This window comes from Neoarius graeffei, chromosome 4 (assembly GCF_027579695.1).
Source record: "Neoarius graeffei isolate fNeoGra1 chromosome 4, fNeoGra1.pri, whole genome shotgun sequence".
In the NCBI taxonomy this organism is placed as follows: domain Eukaryota; kingdom Metazoa; phylum Chordata; class Actinopteri; order Siluriformes; family Ariidae; genus Neoarius; species Neoarius graeffei.
Window position 1 is genome coordinate 2,384,572 of NC_083572.1, and position 17,781 is coordinate 2,402,352.

The 17,781-nt window shown below is 39.6% G+C and overlaps 1 protein-coding gene across 9 annotated transcripts in view; it reads right to left on the reverse strand.

The window, feature by feature from the left end:
- Positions 1–2,641: 2,641 nt before the first annotated feature.
- Positions 2,642–17,781, reverse strand: part of pecam1b (platelet and endothelial cell adhesion molecule 1b) — a 34,937-nt gene continuing 19,797 nt past the window's right edge. For 2 of the 9 annotated variants that reach the window (XM_060918598.1, XM_060918599.1), the window contains exons 9-13: positions 17,609–17,710; positions 11,483–11,539; positions 11,269–11,361; positions 9,054–9,109; positions 2,642–3,019 (exon numbers count right to left, since the gene is read on the reverse strand). In XM_060918598.1, coding sequence (XP_060774581.1) covers positions 9,054–9,109; positions 11,269–11,361; positions 11,483–11,539; positions 17,609–17,710 — 308 coding nt within the window. In that variant the 3' untranslated portion in view covers positions 2,642–3,019. The other 7 variants (XM_060918601.1, XM_060918600.1, XM_060918603.1 and 4 more) reach the window with 7 other exon arrangements.

The window sequence follows — 17,781 nt, forward strand, 5'->3', positions numbered from 1 at the left end:
GAGGAATTTGACTGGATTCGTGATCCATTCCACTCTCTCGCCAGAGCTTCAGCAGCAAGATGCTTGAGCACAAAGGGTCAGGATGAGCTTGCAGAACTACAAATGGATCGTACACTTAAGTTGCAGCACACTGATCTGCCCTTGGACACATTTTGGCTTCGTGTGGGGTAAGAGTATCCCTCAGTTTCAGACAGTGCTGTCAATGTGTTGATTCAGTTCCCCACCTCCTACCTCTGTGAGCTTGCTTTCTCATCTCTCACCTACATAAAGAATAAGCTGAGACAAAGGCTGGCTGTCGAGCAGGACCTTCGTGTGGCACTGTCCACAATCCCCCCTCGCATTGACAGACCTTGTAGCCAAAGACAGGCACATGTGTCCCATTCAGGGGCGTCACTAGGCCTTTTTTACTGGGGCATGTGCCCCAGTAAGAAAATGTTGAAAGATTTTCGTAACAAACTAGTTTCTTTGGCAGATCATTTATCGACTGTAAGTTGTAGGACAGAGTGTGTTTCAAACTAGCCTGGGCCCGCCCATCCTAAGCGTGACGCAACACGAGGGCCTGTTCCGAGCTTAGTCTGGCCAGGCAGGCTATCTACAGCATTTCCAAGCTCCCGAAAAATCGGGAACCAATCAACTTTGAGCATCTCCAACGGCCCTGGGTAGAGGCGTGTCCAAGGCACTGACGTAGTAGAACTGCGACCGGAAGCCATAGATTGTTTACAGCGGTAGATGCTGTATTGAAAGCATTCAACGGGAAGTTCTCATTGAAAATGGAGCAAAGAGCAGCCCTGGAGGTATTTATTGAAAGGAAGGACGTTTTCGCCTTGCTCCCGACCGGCTTCGGTAAGAGTTTAATCTACCAGTTACTCAAGCAGTTTCCGTCGCGTCACATACGTCAGAGGAAAGAGTGATGTGATTGGTTTAAGCTTCGTCACAGCCTTTTCTGGCTTCAACCAGTAGCAAACTGAGGCATTTCAGGGAGGCGGGTCAACCATGGGCTCTGGGAAACGGTTTGGCTTAATAGCTTGGCCAGACCAAATGCTCGGAGAGCTTTGAAGTCACGTTAGCCAGGCTAGTTTCAAACTTCTATCGCCTCTTCTTTCTAACCAGTTTTCTGATTGGTCTGGGAGATTCTCACTGTAAACATAGCGTGCGTGCGTGCGGCGTGCCACGAGTCCATTTAGCCTACTGGAGAGATGAGTCTACTCTTTGGATGAGTCAGAGAACGGGCTCTGGATGAGTTAAGGTAGCATGAAGTTTTTGCAACAAAACTAAGCAAACCATATTCTAACAAACCCATTAAACTACACCGAATTAAACGATATTAAATTACTTTTCCAGATGGATATCAGACAATTCTTCTCACGAAGCAGAGACAGGGGCAGGGAAACAGTGACAGATGAGGAGGAGGGTGAGAGAGGTTAGATTAAGGTTGTAGGCTATGTGCTAGTCAGTCATAACTAACCAGCTAAGTTCGTGAATCGTGAGAGTTGAGGTGACACGTTTAGCATCAGCATGCATTAAAAGCCCAAATGCCAACAATAAATTTTTTAGGGACTGGGATGTGTTTTCCATCTCGTTGACTTATTCCTCGCATAACTTCATCCACGAGAGCATGAGAATGATCCACTTTGCATAGGTTGGGACAGGAACATTAAGGCGCATTGTGCGGAGGGGCAGGGTGGGCATTTTGTGTGTGTGTGTCGGGGGGGGCAGCGCCCCAGTAAAGCTTCATTCCTAGTGACGCCCCTGGTCCCATTAGGCTTAAAGCTGGCTGATGCCAGATGCTTTTTGACATTTACTCCTCCGTTCAAGTTTTAACGTTGTAAACTGGCTGTTTCAGGAGATATGCCTGTTCATGAAAATGTTTGAGAAATGAATAAGTAGAGATAAAATGAATAACAGGCCTACTGATTTACGAAAAAAATAATTCTAAATACTGTGGCCACAATGACTTCTTGTAGTTTTAAAGTTGTAGGCTAAAAAGGCTGCTTAAGAATAAGATGTTCCTCTGTTTGGGACAATATGAAAATGTTTGAGAGGTGAATGCAAGTCAGTAGAGATAAACTGAATAATGGGCTACTGATGTACTGAATTAAAAAATGTTTCTAAATACTATTGTGATCACAGTTTTTGTAATGATAATATGGCAACAAAATGATCATTATAGTAATAGAAGTTGTGAATATGGCATAATATACTAAATGTCAAAACATAGTGCAGAAGTATTCAGATTGAAAAGTAAGTATTATATTTTAGGGGTGCTGCAGATGGAAAGAGACACGCCCTAAAAGGGTGCCCTGAGCCAGAACAGTTTGAAAACCACTGGTCTACACCTATATGCAGCTGGATGGTGGAGACGGTATGGGAACGAGCTAATTGTGTGTGTCCTCCAGATAGCGGAATTGTTTTTGCGCATGCTCAGTTGCCCACTAAGAAAGTTAAAATAAGATTTTGCAATTAAATACTGCCCTCTGCTGGACAGCACCGGAACTACAGGCAGCAACATCACGACTTGTGCTGTTCTTGTGTTTTTGTTTTGTTCGAATCAGAACCATCATCCTGGAAGAATGCAGCTGTGTTCAGTTACATAATCTTACACACATTGGATGGATTCAACTAAAAAAAGATTTACAGCAACTCTGAAGATTTTTTTTTATTCAAACAGATAAAAAAACATGCGGAATTGTTGACATGGTGAAGTTTTCTGTCAGGAGATGTTTATTTAACATTTATGGAAGGAGTCTCCAGTGTCAGAGCTCTGTAACAGTCAGGGGTAAAGCTGCACATTTAAGTTTTAACAGATGACAAAAGAGGTTTCCACTGCAAATAAACCATCACCACCACAGTGTGAACACAATTCTAGTACCTGCACATTTAAACAAAGAAATAAGAGTGAAAGATCCAGGCATGTCTGCAGCACGAGGTTTTGAAGCGCAGAGAGAAATGGGAGGAATAAAGGATGGAGAGATAAATCTCTCATTCTCTCCAGTGACTTGGTTCAGCATTCCTCACAGGACTGTGGAAAACACGACAATTATTAACACAAACACGAGACATATCATATATTACACATTAATTATCTCATATCACACAGACTATTAATCCATTTGTAAAGATTTACACTAAAGTCAATTTATTCTGTAAAAAAAAAAATAACCAGAACCTCTCGAAGGAAAAGTGTTTGAAAACAAATTCATGCAAAATAGCATGAACCAATATTGTTTTTGGTCTAATTAGAAAATTGGAGTTCAAATGACTGGGAAAGGAGTCAGAGCACTAAATACTGGACTAATGTAGAGTCAGAACACTAAAGATTGGACTAACAGAGTCAGAACTCGAAAGACTGGACGAATGTAGAGTCAGACCTCTAAAGATTGGACTAACCGAGTCAAAACTTGAAAGATTAGACTAATGTAGAGTCAGAACTCAAAATACTGTACTAATGTAGAGTCAGAACTCAAAATACTAGATGAAAGTAGAGTCAGAACTCTAAAGTTTGGACTAACAGAGTCAGAACTCTAAAGACAAGACAAACAGAGTCAAAACCTGAAAGATTAGACTAATGTAGAGTCAGAACTCAAAATATTATACTAATGTAGAGTCAGAACTCTAAAGATTGGGCTAATGTAGAGTCAGAACTTTACATACTGGACTAACAGAGTCAAAACTGAAAAGATTAAAGTAATGTAGAGTCAGAACTCGAAATACTGGACGAATGTAGAGTCAGAACTTTAAAGATTGGACTAACAGAGTCAAAACTTGAAAGAATAGACTAACGTAGAGTCAGAACTCAAAATACTGTACTAATGTAGAGTCAGAACTTGAAATACTAGATGAACGTAGAGTCAGAACTCTAAAGATTGGACTAACAGAGTCAGAACTTGAAAGATTGGACGAACGTAGAGTCAGAACACTAAAGACTGGACTAATGTAGAGTCAGAACTCTAAGGATTGGACTAACCGAGTCAAAACTTGAAAGATTAGACTAATGTAGAGTCATAACTCTAAAGTTTGGACTAACAGAGTCAGAACTCTAAAGACAGGACAAACAGAGTCAAAACCTGAAAGATTAGACTAATGTAGAGTCAGAATTCAAAATACTGTACTAATGTAGAGTCAGAACTCTAAAGATTGGGCTAATGTAGAGTCAGAACTCTACATACTGGACCAACAGAGTCAAAACTGAAAAGATTAAAGTAATGTAGAGTCAGAACTCGAAATACTGGACGAACGTAGAGTCAGAATTCTAAAGATTGGACTAACGTAGAGTCAGTACTCTAAATATTGGACTAACCAAGAGTCAGAACACTGAAGATTGGACTAATGTAGAGTCAGAACTGTAAATGCCATGTTCTGAGATGATGAGGCTCTGAGCTGTATGGGCAGGACAGCACCAGCTAGCGGACTGTAGATGTTATTACACAGCGTTGCTTCTTTGTTATCTTTTATTCTCCATAACATTTTCACTTCTGCACTTCTGTAAAACTTTGAATGGCTCACGTCATCATCCCAGTTTGTTAAACGCTGACCATCTTTCCTCTGATAAATGTTTCAGTATTTTCCTCTACAGTAGTTCTGAGGTCATGTGCGTATTTGGATTGAAAGGAAAGGAAAGGAAACCACAGCCCTGTTTCTTTGTTCCTGGTCTGGAAACTTTGACCATTTTCCTCCCTCATGGGTGCGCGTGCACACACACACACACACACACACACACACACACGCATATTTTCATCATTATCCCACAGAGTCTCTGTATCAGTGTGTGACATTTGAGTCACTCTGTATTTAATGAGTCGTTTCCGTGAAATGCACATCAGTGAAATCCACCCTTCCTATTACACTCATCTGAGATATTCTATCGTTCTATCACTCCTTTATTCTCTCTCTGCTGAAGTTTGTGAGACAGAGGGTCAGAATGAGACCTACAGCACTCCTGATGGAGCGAGAGTTTATTTATAGCTGCTTTAATGCAAGATGTTCGACGACATTAAACATAACTGTAAACAGATGAAACATACAACATCTCATCTCATTATGTCATTCTTTAATTCTTTAAATAAGAAAACTAACAGCAGTCCGAGAACCGAGCCCTGAGGTATGCCTTACATTTAAACTGAGTACATCTGCTGTTACCAAGGATTCTGATAACTGAATAAACTACAAGTTTTATATAGACATTTAATTAATCAATCACTTGGATTATTATTTTTGTGAAAAAAAATTATTGATACAATTTTCTTTCCAGCAATCCAATTTTTCTTGGGATTGATTTCCCATATAGCTATTCAATGAGACCTTGATATGTAATATATTTAAGAATGTGTGTACATGAAGAAAATTAAATAAATTAGTGTTAATTGTATTGAAATGATGTATTGGAAACTACTATGCAAATTCATACAAATAGTGTCGTGTTGCCATTTTAAAATATAATTTCATTGATTAGTGTAACTGGTGTGTGTGTGTGTGTGTGTGTGTGTGTGTGTGTGTGTGTGTGTGTGTAAAACACAGTCCTGTGCAAAAGTCTTAGGCACATGTAAAGAAATGCTGTCGACCAAAAATGGCTTAAAAATAATGAAATTATTTAATGTAAAAAAAAAAATACTATAAACAGTAATCAGTGAGCCATAATAAATTAAACAAAGTCAGTATTTGGTGTGAGACGACCCTTTGGTTTAAAAAAAAAATAGCAGTCTCAGATCCAGTGAGGTCAGTTTTATGTGGAAATGATCTGTAGGTTTTCCTGAGCATCTTCCAGAACCAGCCGCAGTTCTTCTGGACACTTTGACTGTCACACTCACTTCTTCATTTTACACCAAAACCCAGCAGCCTTCATTATGCTTTCTTTTTTCACCTGAAAAGTGCTCTCTTATGGAACATGCTGCTCAGATACAAACTTTTTCTGTAATGTTCAATTTTGTGCTGAAAAAAAACCCCCAAAAGGTTGGAACTCTAAAATGTTTTTGTACTGACTCGATAATGTACACTGTCAGAAATCGGGGTACATACAGGAGGAGTCCATTTCTGTCCCCCAAGTGAGTGTACAATCTACACTAATGTACCCTCTAGGGTTCGTTATTGGACTTCAGGGTAACTACATGAACCTTTTAAAGTGCATATCACGGGTAAATTCAGAAGCAAGATCAATGTAATTCTCCTATTTTATATTAAACTTTGGTCAAATATCTGTCACATTTTGCATTTTGTGCAATTTTTTTTTTACCTTGCGCAATACCAGAAAAATTCAGTTGAAATCAAGCCATTTGAGGCGAATTGGTCCGCCTCTGAAAAAACTTGCCATTTGGATTTCCTGGCAAACATTGATTTTCATGACGTCGCGTGCGGGACGCCTCCTTCTGAATCCTATTCAGCGCTGGTTTGTTTGAGAAAACGACCTGGTGGTTTTCTGCAAATTTCTTCAACGTTATCGCGTAATTATTAAAATGGTTAACAGATGTATCGTAGGAGGGTGTAGCAACACCAATCATGATGGGATTAGTACTCATCATTTCCCAAAAGACCGGACAATGAGAGAGAAATGGGAGCGCTTGGTCTACACAGGCTGTGCACTGAAACCGTGCAAAGCTCGCACAGCCTGCTGGCGCTTCCGCAGGTAACGTCACGAATCTGGCCCCAGACTCCATTGGGATTTTTCCAGACGCGTTTTGTTATTTTATTTTTATCTGCTATAGACAGATGGCCTTGTGCAAAATTACCCTTCTGGATGAGTGTGTAAAGGGACATACTCATCTCATTCTCATTATCTCTAGCCGCTTTATCTTGTTCTACAGGGTCGCAGGCAAGCTGGCGCCTATCCCAGCTGACTACGGGTGAAAGAAGGACTATCAGGCACAGCACTTCTCTGGTTTCACTCATACCTATCCAACCGGCAACAATTCATCACACTCAAAGACTCCCGTTCCACCACAGCAACCATCAGCCACGGCGTTCCGCAAGGTTCGGTGCTTGGCCCTCTTCTCTTCACCATATACATGCTCCCTCTTGGACGCATTATTCGCTCCCATGGTCTCAGCTTCCATTGCTACGCCGACGACATACAACTATACATCAGCACCAAACCCTCTGCTCAGCTCCCCCCCACACCTCTCATTCTATGTCTGCAAGACATCAAAACATGGATGACCAACAATCTTCTCAAGCTGAACAGCAATAAAACTGAGCTCATGGTGGTGGCACCAGCACCACTGCTCAGGAAGGTTGGAGATTTCCATCTGGACATTGATGGCTGCTCCATCACCCCATCCCATGAAGTCCGTAACCTGGGTGTCATCTTGGATTCATCACTATCATTCCAGTCTCATATCAAAAAAGTCACTAAATCTGCTTTCTTCCATCTCCGAAACATCTCCAGACTCAGGCCCTTACTTTCAAACACAGTTACAGAGACTCTCACTCATGCCTTTATCTCCTCCCGTTTAGACTATTGCAATGCTATTCTGCTTGGTCTACCCAGCAGGGCCATAGACAGACTGCAATATGTCCAGAACTCTGCTGCCAGGATCCTTACAGGCACTAGGCCCTGGCAGCACATCACCCCCATTCTCAAACAGCTTCACTGGCTCCCCATCAAATCTCGCATCATCTACAAAGTCCTCCTCCTCACTTTCAAGTCCCTTCATGGCCTGGCCCCCCATTACCTCTCTGAGCTCCTCCACCCCTATACTCCCTCAAGATCCCAGCGGTCCTCATCCAAGGGCCAGCTGGTCATTCCTCGTTCCAGACTTAAGGCCACCAGTGACAAAGCATTTCATGTAGCTGCTCCATTTCTGTGGAACAAACTACCCAACACCATTCAGCATGCCCCTTCACTGGCAGTGTTTAAGCAACATCTCAAAACACATCTTTTCTTGGAGGCCTTTGGCTGCTAGTTTTCACAAGCACATACACCTACATACACACCTACACACACCTACACAGATACCTTGTTAAGCGACCTTGGGTGTTTTGAAAGGCTCTATATAAAACGAAAGTATTATTATTATTATTATTATTATTAAAGGCGGGGTACACCCTGGACAAGTCGCCAGGTCATCACAGGGCTGACACATAGACACAGACAACCATTCACACTCACATTCACACCTACGCTCAATTTAGAGTCACCAGTTAACCTAACCTGCATGTCTTTGGACTGTGGGGGAAACCGGAGCACCCGGAGGAAACCCATGCGGACACGGGGAGAACATGCAAACTCCACACAGAAAGGCCCTCGCCGGCCACGGGGCTCGAACCCAGGACCTTCTTGCTGTGAGGCGACAGCGCTAACCACTACACCACCGTGCCGCCCCAAGCAGTATATAAACGGTACAAATAAGTACCTAATGGAAGTGATCCAGTGACGAGCTGTTGTACTCCTAAAGGTGCCCTGATGTACTTTGTTTTCTAAGAGTGTAGAAGTCATAAAATAGAAATCTATAACAAAGTTTGTGTGAAAAAATAAATAGGGGGCCTAAGACTTTTGTACAGTACTGTGTGTGTGTGTGTGTGTGTGTGTGTGTGTGTGTGTGTGTGTGCGCGCGCGTGTGTAACAAAAAAAAATTACAATGAACTTTAAAAATAGTTTTAAGTGTTTTATAACTTTTGTCATAACATTCTTTGTTGACTTTGGTCTGCTTAATTTAAAAAAAGAAAGAAAAAAGGCATAACATGTTGAAATATGTCCGAAGTTCAGCAAACAGGACGTTCCAGAGAACAGAGACAGGAAGTGGACACCTGACACAGAGGCATGAGCTGGATTATTTCAATCCAGTCCTGCAGAACTTCAGGGTTTCAGTGAATTCTTGGCTTAAACATGTCAAATCCAAAAGATGATCCATTGTCTTTTTTAAAATTATTATTATTATTTTCCCCTTCTTTCTAAATTATTACTAAAATCTGAGCTTAGGTACCTCTACTGTACTGAAGAATAGCTTTGGTTTTTTTTTTTTTCCCTCTAGAGAAACATTCAAGAAAGCTAAACCTATTACAGTCTTACTGTTTTGTTTTTTAATGATTATTAATTAATTTTATTTATTTATTTATTTACCTACCTACAAAGGGTTCCGAACCTCACTGTATACTGTATCTGTGCCTTTCCTCAATGGAACTGAAAAAAGAGAGATGGAAGAGAGAGAAATACATCTCATCTCAAGTAAAGATGTGAAATATAATAGAATAATTAGTGTGAGATTAATTACAGGATGAACAAATATTTTAAAGTGTTTCAATTATTTCTTTTAGACTTGAGGAATATTTTTTGTTGAAAATTTTCAACAAAATTTCTATTATACAGTATAAACAGCTAAAATATTAACAACAACAACAACAACAACAACAACAACAACAACAACAAACAAATCACCGCCAACTGGAAAAGGTGCCAGAGTTTCATGCTGCTTTTATAAAATTGTTAAAACGGTGTTAGCATGCTTGTGTGTAAAAATAAAATAAATAGATAATGAGAATGAGATTACAGAAGCTGTGTGTTGTTCTACTCTATAAATACATTTTACCTGAAGTAAAGAAACAAACAGTGTTACAACAATTATTATATGTAAATACTCTGCATAGTTATAGATTTTTATCTGTTTAATGTGTTTTCTTATCTTCAGTATTTAATCTCCAATATATAAACGGCTAACACATAACAGGAAAATTTTTTTAAAATGATATCTGGAAAAAATTCTGCTACTTTTATAAAACACTGCTGAAACCTGAAGAGGTTTTAGATTTTTGGAGCATAAAAATAAAATTATCCCTGAGCAATCAATCAATAAATAAATGAATAAAAGCATCACTGGGTGACAAATGAGAGAAATATTCGGAAAACAATTGCCCTGTTATCTCAGAACGTCTAAACATCACCGGTCAAAGCCGGGCAGATGTCCCAGATGAAAGCTGCTGTGATAAAACGCTCCCTGTGTAACATACAAAGCTAACAAGAGGCACTTAGGGAACGAGGAATCTCCTGAGGTAATTAGCTCAGCCCTTCCTGTTTATACAACAAAAGATGGCACTGTTATTAACAAAAAAAAAAAACCCCAAACCCTTTTTAAAATGAGCGTACAAGCATCCGAGATCTCACAGGAAGTGGACTTCGTCTTATCAGGGATGGAGAGTATGATGACTAAATGTTCAGAAAGAGAAGGAGGCAAAGAGCTGAAAGATTTCATCTGAAATACATCAGAACAAGACAGAAAGGAAGGACGGTGGGGAGAAATGAAGAACAGAGAAGAGGAATAAAATGTGAGTGAGTGAGTTGGTGGGAACACCACGCGAGATGATTTTGGATTTGGGAGTTCCATTCAGAAGCAAAATGTTTCAGGACATGAACCAAAGAACCAATGACACCAAGATCTGGATCAAGAATTCATTTCATCACCACCACAGTGAATTAATTTCATCATCCCTACTCAACGGACCGCAATAAATCAAACTGCAGGAACTCAAATGAGCGACACGCTGCTGTAGCGATGCTCGGAGAACATCCTGTGAGCAGCTATACGTTTATCTTCATGAATTCATCTTTAAGTTTAGACAAAACAAATTAAAAATTTCTCAGAATTAAAAAATTTTTTTTACAATTTATTTTTTACAAATTAAAAAAAAAAATTACAAAAAATTTCACTAATTTCCTTCATACTCACACATGTATTTTAACAAAAGCCAAATGAGTTTTCTAGACACAGCCGATTTACATTTAGCCACACCCACACAATTCCATAAAAGGTAAAGGCAAAGCTCTCAGAGAGCTGAAAATGACAACTAAAAGGTGAAAGTGCATCTCAGAAAGGCCAACTCTTCCTCCTTTCACAGAGTGCCATTACTTTTACTCAAATTAACCTGCTATTTTTATTTGTCTTAACTTAGAGATTTCATTTGAATCGCTCTCTTTCACGTCATTTGCAACTCAAAAGCGAAATGTAGGACATGAACGTCCAAGTTTTCCAAATTAACCAGATTTTTATGAAAGTCTTGTGTAAATTCTCCTGTGTAAGATTTCCAAGTCACTCTGTTCATATCCCATTGGATAAATCAGACACAAAGAGGATAATAATTCCGACAGAGACTTTCCAAAGTTCTTTCACATTGAAGTCGAGTGTTTGACTTTCTGTTCGTCTGTTAGTGTGAGATTTGGACGACAAAAAACACAGACGCAGGAATTTCTGTATTTTTTGTAGCTAGTGGTTTCATAGTTGGCGCGCATGTCAAATAGCTTGGACCATCCTCGGCGGGATTCTTAATGCTTAAAAAAAATTGGTTTACCTTGTGTGGGATCAGCGGTTTGCGGATGCAGCACTTCCGTATACTCCACATTCAGCTCCTCATGTTCGTCTAAATCCACTACCTCACTGCTGTCTGTCAGAGAGTCATCACACACCTCCGTGTTTTTACTAACACACTGCAGCCCAGTCACAGGCAGCTTGGGTCGGAAATCTCAAACATACAGATCCAGAGCTGTAGCGGAAATTTTACTTACCTACAGCCGGTGGTCTCTTGCTCCAGATTCCTACTCCATCGCTGACGGATACTTTACCTACAAAACACACAGCAACAGCAAAATAAATCAGCATCCTATAACCTACATCACATCAACACTTACATGCATCAAGAACTTTTCAGAAGAACATAAAAAAAACCCCCAGGGATCTACTCCAGAATTACTGGACAAGCAACAGTTTTTTCGGAAAGATTTTTAGTTAAATTTATCATCAAACTGGATTCTAGAGTCTGAGTAAAATTCTGACTCTATTCAAACAAGAGTTCGAGACAGTTTATTTTAATAAAAAAAACCCTGGGTTGTAGATTTTCACACAAATTGCGATGCCAGTCTTGCAGTTCTAGACAATCAGGAACAACTTAAATGGAATCTTCTTCTTCTTCTTCTTCTGGCTGCTCCCGATTAGGGGTTGCCACAGCGGATCTTTGGTCTCCATTGCTCCCTGTCTTCCACATCCTTCTCTACCACACCTGCCACTTTCATGTCCTCTCTCACCACATCCATGTATCTCCTCTTTGGCCTTCCTCATTTTCATGTGCCTGGCAGCTCCGTCCTCAACATTCTCCTTCCAACATGCTCTGCATCTCTTCTCAGGATGTGCCCATACCATCTCAGTCTCATCTCTCTTAGCTTCATTCCCAAGCTCTCCACATGTGCTGTCCCTCTGATGTGCTCGTTCCTTATCCTGTCCAACCTTGTCACTCCCATCGCAAACCTTAACATCCTCAACTCTGCCAACAACTTAAATGGAATAACAATTTAAAATTTTATTCTAGATTCTCAGTAAAATTTTGAGTCTAATAAATCTTTAGAGTTCTCAACTCCCAGCTAAGATTCTGAGTTCAATCAATTAAGAGTGCTAGATTTTCTAATCACACTGAGATATAGACTCTCAGTAACCAAACTAGCTCTAGACTAGTTCTCCTGTTTATTTCAGTTTTTAAAAAATGGGTTCTAGAGTCACACTTACTCTATGACTCCAGTTGTACACAGCTCTAGATTCTCAATCAATGTTTTAGTTTTTAATTTTTTTTTTAGAATTCTAGATTGTTGGTATTTCAGGCTCCAGTAAAAACTAGAGTTCTAGATTCTGAGTAAAATTCTGACTCCAACCATAACAAATCAAAACCATATTCTGGAATAGCACCTCAAACTGTGGATGCCTAGAACAACAATACAGAGTTCCAGAGTGACAAATCAAATTATGTTTGAGTTTCTAGAATAACACAGGGAGCTAGAAAGGCAATTCAAACCACAGACTTTGAGGAAACACAAAACAGAATTGGAGAATAACAGTAAAGAATTTTATAATAATCTAGATCATGGAAATTTAAAATTACCACACTAACTTTCAGAGCAAGCACAAACGTTCTGGAATCATGGAATCACAAATGTGAGTTTTGGAATAGCAATTCGAGAACAATGCAGATTTCTAGAATATTTTAATTGACTGATTTCCAGAACAACAGTGAAGAGTGTTATAATAATTTAAATAATGAAAATCGAGATTATCAACACAGTTCTAGAGTAAGGACTGGAATTACAGAGATCTAGCATATAGAGCAAATAGAGATATTTGGAAGGACACTCAATTCTAATAACCAAAATTCATTGGCTGACAACAAACAATACAGAGTTCCAGATAACGAGTTAAGTTATAGAAAGACAAATGATGTAATTCTTGAATAACAGAGTATGTATAATAACCCAAATTTTAAACTTGTTTGGTAAATTGTCAAATCATGGACACTCAAATTATGGACATTAATTATAATTTAAATATCTGTAATCTAGAACAACACAGTTCTAGAATAAACACACAAAGCATGAAATTTTTGGATAAAGAATAAAGATGAGGTTTAGAATTACAAGAATCAATTGTAGAAAAATGCAGAATTTCCGAAAAACAATACCGACGAATAACAAAAACCATGAAATTCTTGAATGACAACTGAGAATTCTAGAATAATATCCATTGTTGAAGATTTCTCAACTCAAAACCAGACTAGATGAAAAACACAAAGGTTCTAGAGTAACAAGTTAAATAATGGAGTTTTAAAATGACAAACTGTAAAATTCTTGAATAACCCTAACCGTAGGCTTCTTAATGTAATTATGAACCCCGAGACAAACACTGTAGAGTTCTAGAATAAAGAGTTAAAATCATGTGGTTCTAGAATAACAGCTCAGATTTTGAGAGTAATAACTGGAATGTTGCATTAGATGTGGAGTCTGGAGATTAGCAGGAGCCTAAACAGGAAGTGTCCATTTGCTCTGCGCCGCCTCCACTTAGCAACAATCAGTGCATTTCCTCCACCTGCAGAATTCATTCACTGACATTAGGACAGAAATGAGATCTGCCCGAGTTACACGGAGTCACAAGGAAATTTATTGGCACCCTAACCACTTTCACTACATCTGGAATATACATTTTAACTTCCAGACTTTCACTGGTTTCGGTGTGGAGCTTGTAAAAGCACAACAACTCATTTTTATACTTTATATTTTTGTGAAAATTATATCACAGAAGAACATTTACCAAAACTGATTCAATCAACAGCATGCCAGATTTTCAATTATTCAATTATTAATTGAGGAAAAAAAGTAGCATTAAAAGTCAAAAACTAGTAAATAAAAATATGAAATATTCATAAATAATTATTAAAATGTTTTCAGAGTTTACACTTAAGGAAAAACAACAATAATGTAGCTGCATATGAAGTAATCCAGACAGGAAGGACCAAATTTCCAAAATAAGGCATTATTTATTTATTATATTATTATTAATGTGATATTCTTATGGTACATTTATGGTATTTTATACACGTGTGTGTTGATGACTAACCTACAAACCACAAAAAAAACTTCAGTTCACCTACTTTACAAGAAAGATGAACAAATATGTAAACAAGAAGACAAGTGCAATATAAAAGAATGATGTGCCTGTAAATGAAGACAGAACATTAATTAGCATAAATTAGCTATGAATTTCTGTTTGAATGCGTGCCATACTGGATTTCAAATGACTTCTTAAGTTATTATTTCCATATTTGGAAGCTGTACAAAGAAGTAAGTGGTGAAAAGCTGGAAAAACATCATAAAACAATAAGGGAAAAATTCTTCTTTAAAACACGTCGTTGAGAGAAAACCAAAAGGTTTCAGTCGCTTTAGAAATGTAGTGGAGATCGTATTCATCTTCCTTTCTTACGTAATTTCCATCTTTATTTTCTGTTAAATGCTGATCATGGAAAAAAAAATCAGATGCGTTTTGCATTTTCCCCTCTTTGTGGTCCATGTTTACAAGCTCCTGCAGGTGATCCTGTTATTTGTGCCAACAGGAAGTGATGTGAGATCATCTTGACTTCCCTCAGTCGATCTCGTCCATTTGGTGTGAAAGTGGGGTGCTCCGTCTGGAATAAGATTTTGGGAGTTGAAAAGCTCAGTGAAAGAGAGATAGCTCATGCTAGCAGCCACATAGCAAAGCTCAGCCATGCTCTATCTCTGGTCCAGAACGTAGTGATGGGTGGGTTAATGATGGACATGTGGAGGTGAACGTAGAAGAAAAATGGGCTACCTTTAGGACTTTGGGAGCGCTAAAAAGCTTGGTGTCATGGGCCTGAGATTACTGAGGCATCATTGTATTGAGGGATCACAGGCTTTCTGAGAAACGGGTGAAGGAAAAAAAAGGATGAGCATTCAGTATTTGACATAATAAAGAACAGTTGCTTTTTTCCCACAAATTTTTACGAAGTTAAAACTGAATCCCAAAATATATCGCTGAGACAATAACGGAAAAACTGCAAATATGAGCATATTCATGAAATGTTTACTGAAAATTTTCACTAAAATGATTTTCAAGGTCAACTGCCTTCCAGATTTTTCAACTGTAGGTCATCTCATCTCATCTCATCTCATTATCTGTAGCCGCTTTATCCTGTTCTACAGGGTCACAGGCGAGCTGGAGCCAATCCCAGCTGACTACGGGTGAAAGGCGGGGTTCACCCTGGACAAGTCGCCAGGTCATCACAGGGCTGACACATAGACACAGACAACCATTCACACTCACATTCACACCTACGCTCAATTTAGAGTCACCAGTTAACCTAACCTGCATGTCTTTGGACTGTGGGGGAAACTGGAGCACCCGGAGGAAACCCACGCGGACACGGGGAGAACATACAAACTCCGCACAGAAAGGCCCTCGCCGGCCATGGGGCCTGAACCCAGAACCTTCTTGCTGTGAGGCGACAACGCTAACCACTACACCACCGTGCCGCCCCACTGTAGGTCATAAAAAAAATTTTCCCCGACATCCAATTATTTTTGTTTAGTGACCGAAAGCTACTGAATTCAAATCACAGACTTCCAATTCTTAGTTTTTTTTTAAATAGAACAATTAATGAATTTATCTCCACGTGGCCCTAAATTCTCCGCTATTTTTTCCTGCTTCACCATGACCCAATATAAGACACTACGTCATGCATCACATCCCGTGGTGGGCTTTCACCGTTCACGCAAGGCATTGTGGGATACAAATTTGAAACAGGATTGAAAAATGGAGGACGTGAGTGTGCGAATGAAACATGAAAGACCGACTACAGTAACGGAAAGAAAGCGAGAAGAAAAGACGTTATGTTCTATACGAAGGAAAGGAAACGCAGGACCAAACTAATAAATATGGGCGCTCAGCGAGCACCTCGGTGTGATCAGCTGTTCGTTTAGCGACAGAATGATGGAACTGTCAGTGCACGCTCAGAGGGAAACCTGTAGATGGCAGTAATGCAACACTGTGGATGCCAGCTGCCGTAAAACCCAAAAGAAGAAGAAGAAGGTAAACCTGCGCATGCGCACACAGACTTCCTCTGTCTGCTTGACTGCGCCAAGCGAGCGATTTCATTTCATGCACATTATTTGCTTTAATCCCCTCAAATTAAATAACTTCCCAGCCACAGAATGGCCTGATATTTTGTGAGATATTACAGAAATAAACAGATATCACAATCACCACATTTCAGAGGGAACTACAGTAAATTTCACCGATTTTATGAAATCGAAAGGCCGTCTAGCTTTAAAATGCATCTTATTTGCTTTCGATGACGTATGTCGCAAAATTGACGCCTCTAATGAATATTTAAAATAACTTGTCTTTAATCAAGTCCTTTCCCCCCCGTGGTATGAATATGACATTGCAGATGTGTAAAATCTCTCCCATCCATCACCATGGGGGGAAAATGAAACAGCTTTTACACAAAACACAAAAGCACTGTAAACCTGCTTTGACGCTGGATTGTCCCTTGGTGTGACGTGCATCTGGAGAGAAAGTCACGTTTCACTGAACAGCTAGGCTAGCTAGTTTGCCGTTTGCGTAGCACCAACTTGTTAGCTTCTTAAACAGAATATTATTTGCACGTTCCTTTGGCTAGCTTGTGATCACTTGTTAGCACCTGCAAACAGCTAAAATATGTACAATAGGATATTTTGTTTTGTAACAGTAATAAACATCAGCGCGTCCATACTGAATTTACTAGAAAGACGTCACCCTAATCCAGCAGTCTGATTTCCTGTTGGCGGATTTGCAGGGTTAAAGTTTATCTAAATGAATTTGGCTCGTCAGTCATTACAGGAAGAGCCTCAATGCTGTTATTATGTTCACATTTGGGCAAGCGAGTAAATTTGAAAGGAGTTGTGTGTCGAAATGAAATCATACATGTTTAAGTTTGACGTATCATATATATTCAGTGACTGGATATGCTCATTTTCAAGAATTATGGAGTCGATGCTATGTAATGCATTCTAATTAATGTAGCGTACCGTACTGATCAAACACAGGACTAACCATAACCATATCCTGTCTTGTAATGATGTACCGTTAGCCGTATTAGCGCTCCATTCAACGTCGCTAAGAATAACTGAATGGTTTGTTCCTACAGAAGAAGAAAGAAGAGAGAAGCGAAGAAGAAGCAAGCGAACTCACACTGAGAGCTCGACCGTGGCCTCTCGTTTACCTGTGACAGAAAGAGAGGATGAAAGAGGGGGTATTTTGTTTTGAGAAAGGTCAGGCATGGGGGGCTATAGACACGCTAGGCGGGCTGTAGCTGTGACTACCTCGCTTAGCCCTGTGGCGTAACAGGAAGGCGAGGACGAGTCCAGTCACGACCAGCAGACACACGCCGATGATCAGGCCTTTCTTCCAATTGGCCATCCTCACTGCACGGGGAAAAAAACCCAGACTGTTGGTTATGTATTGTATGTAATTAATATTCAAGATGTTAAAAAAA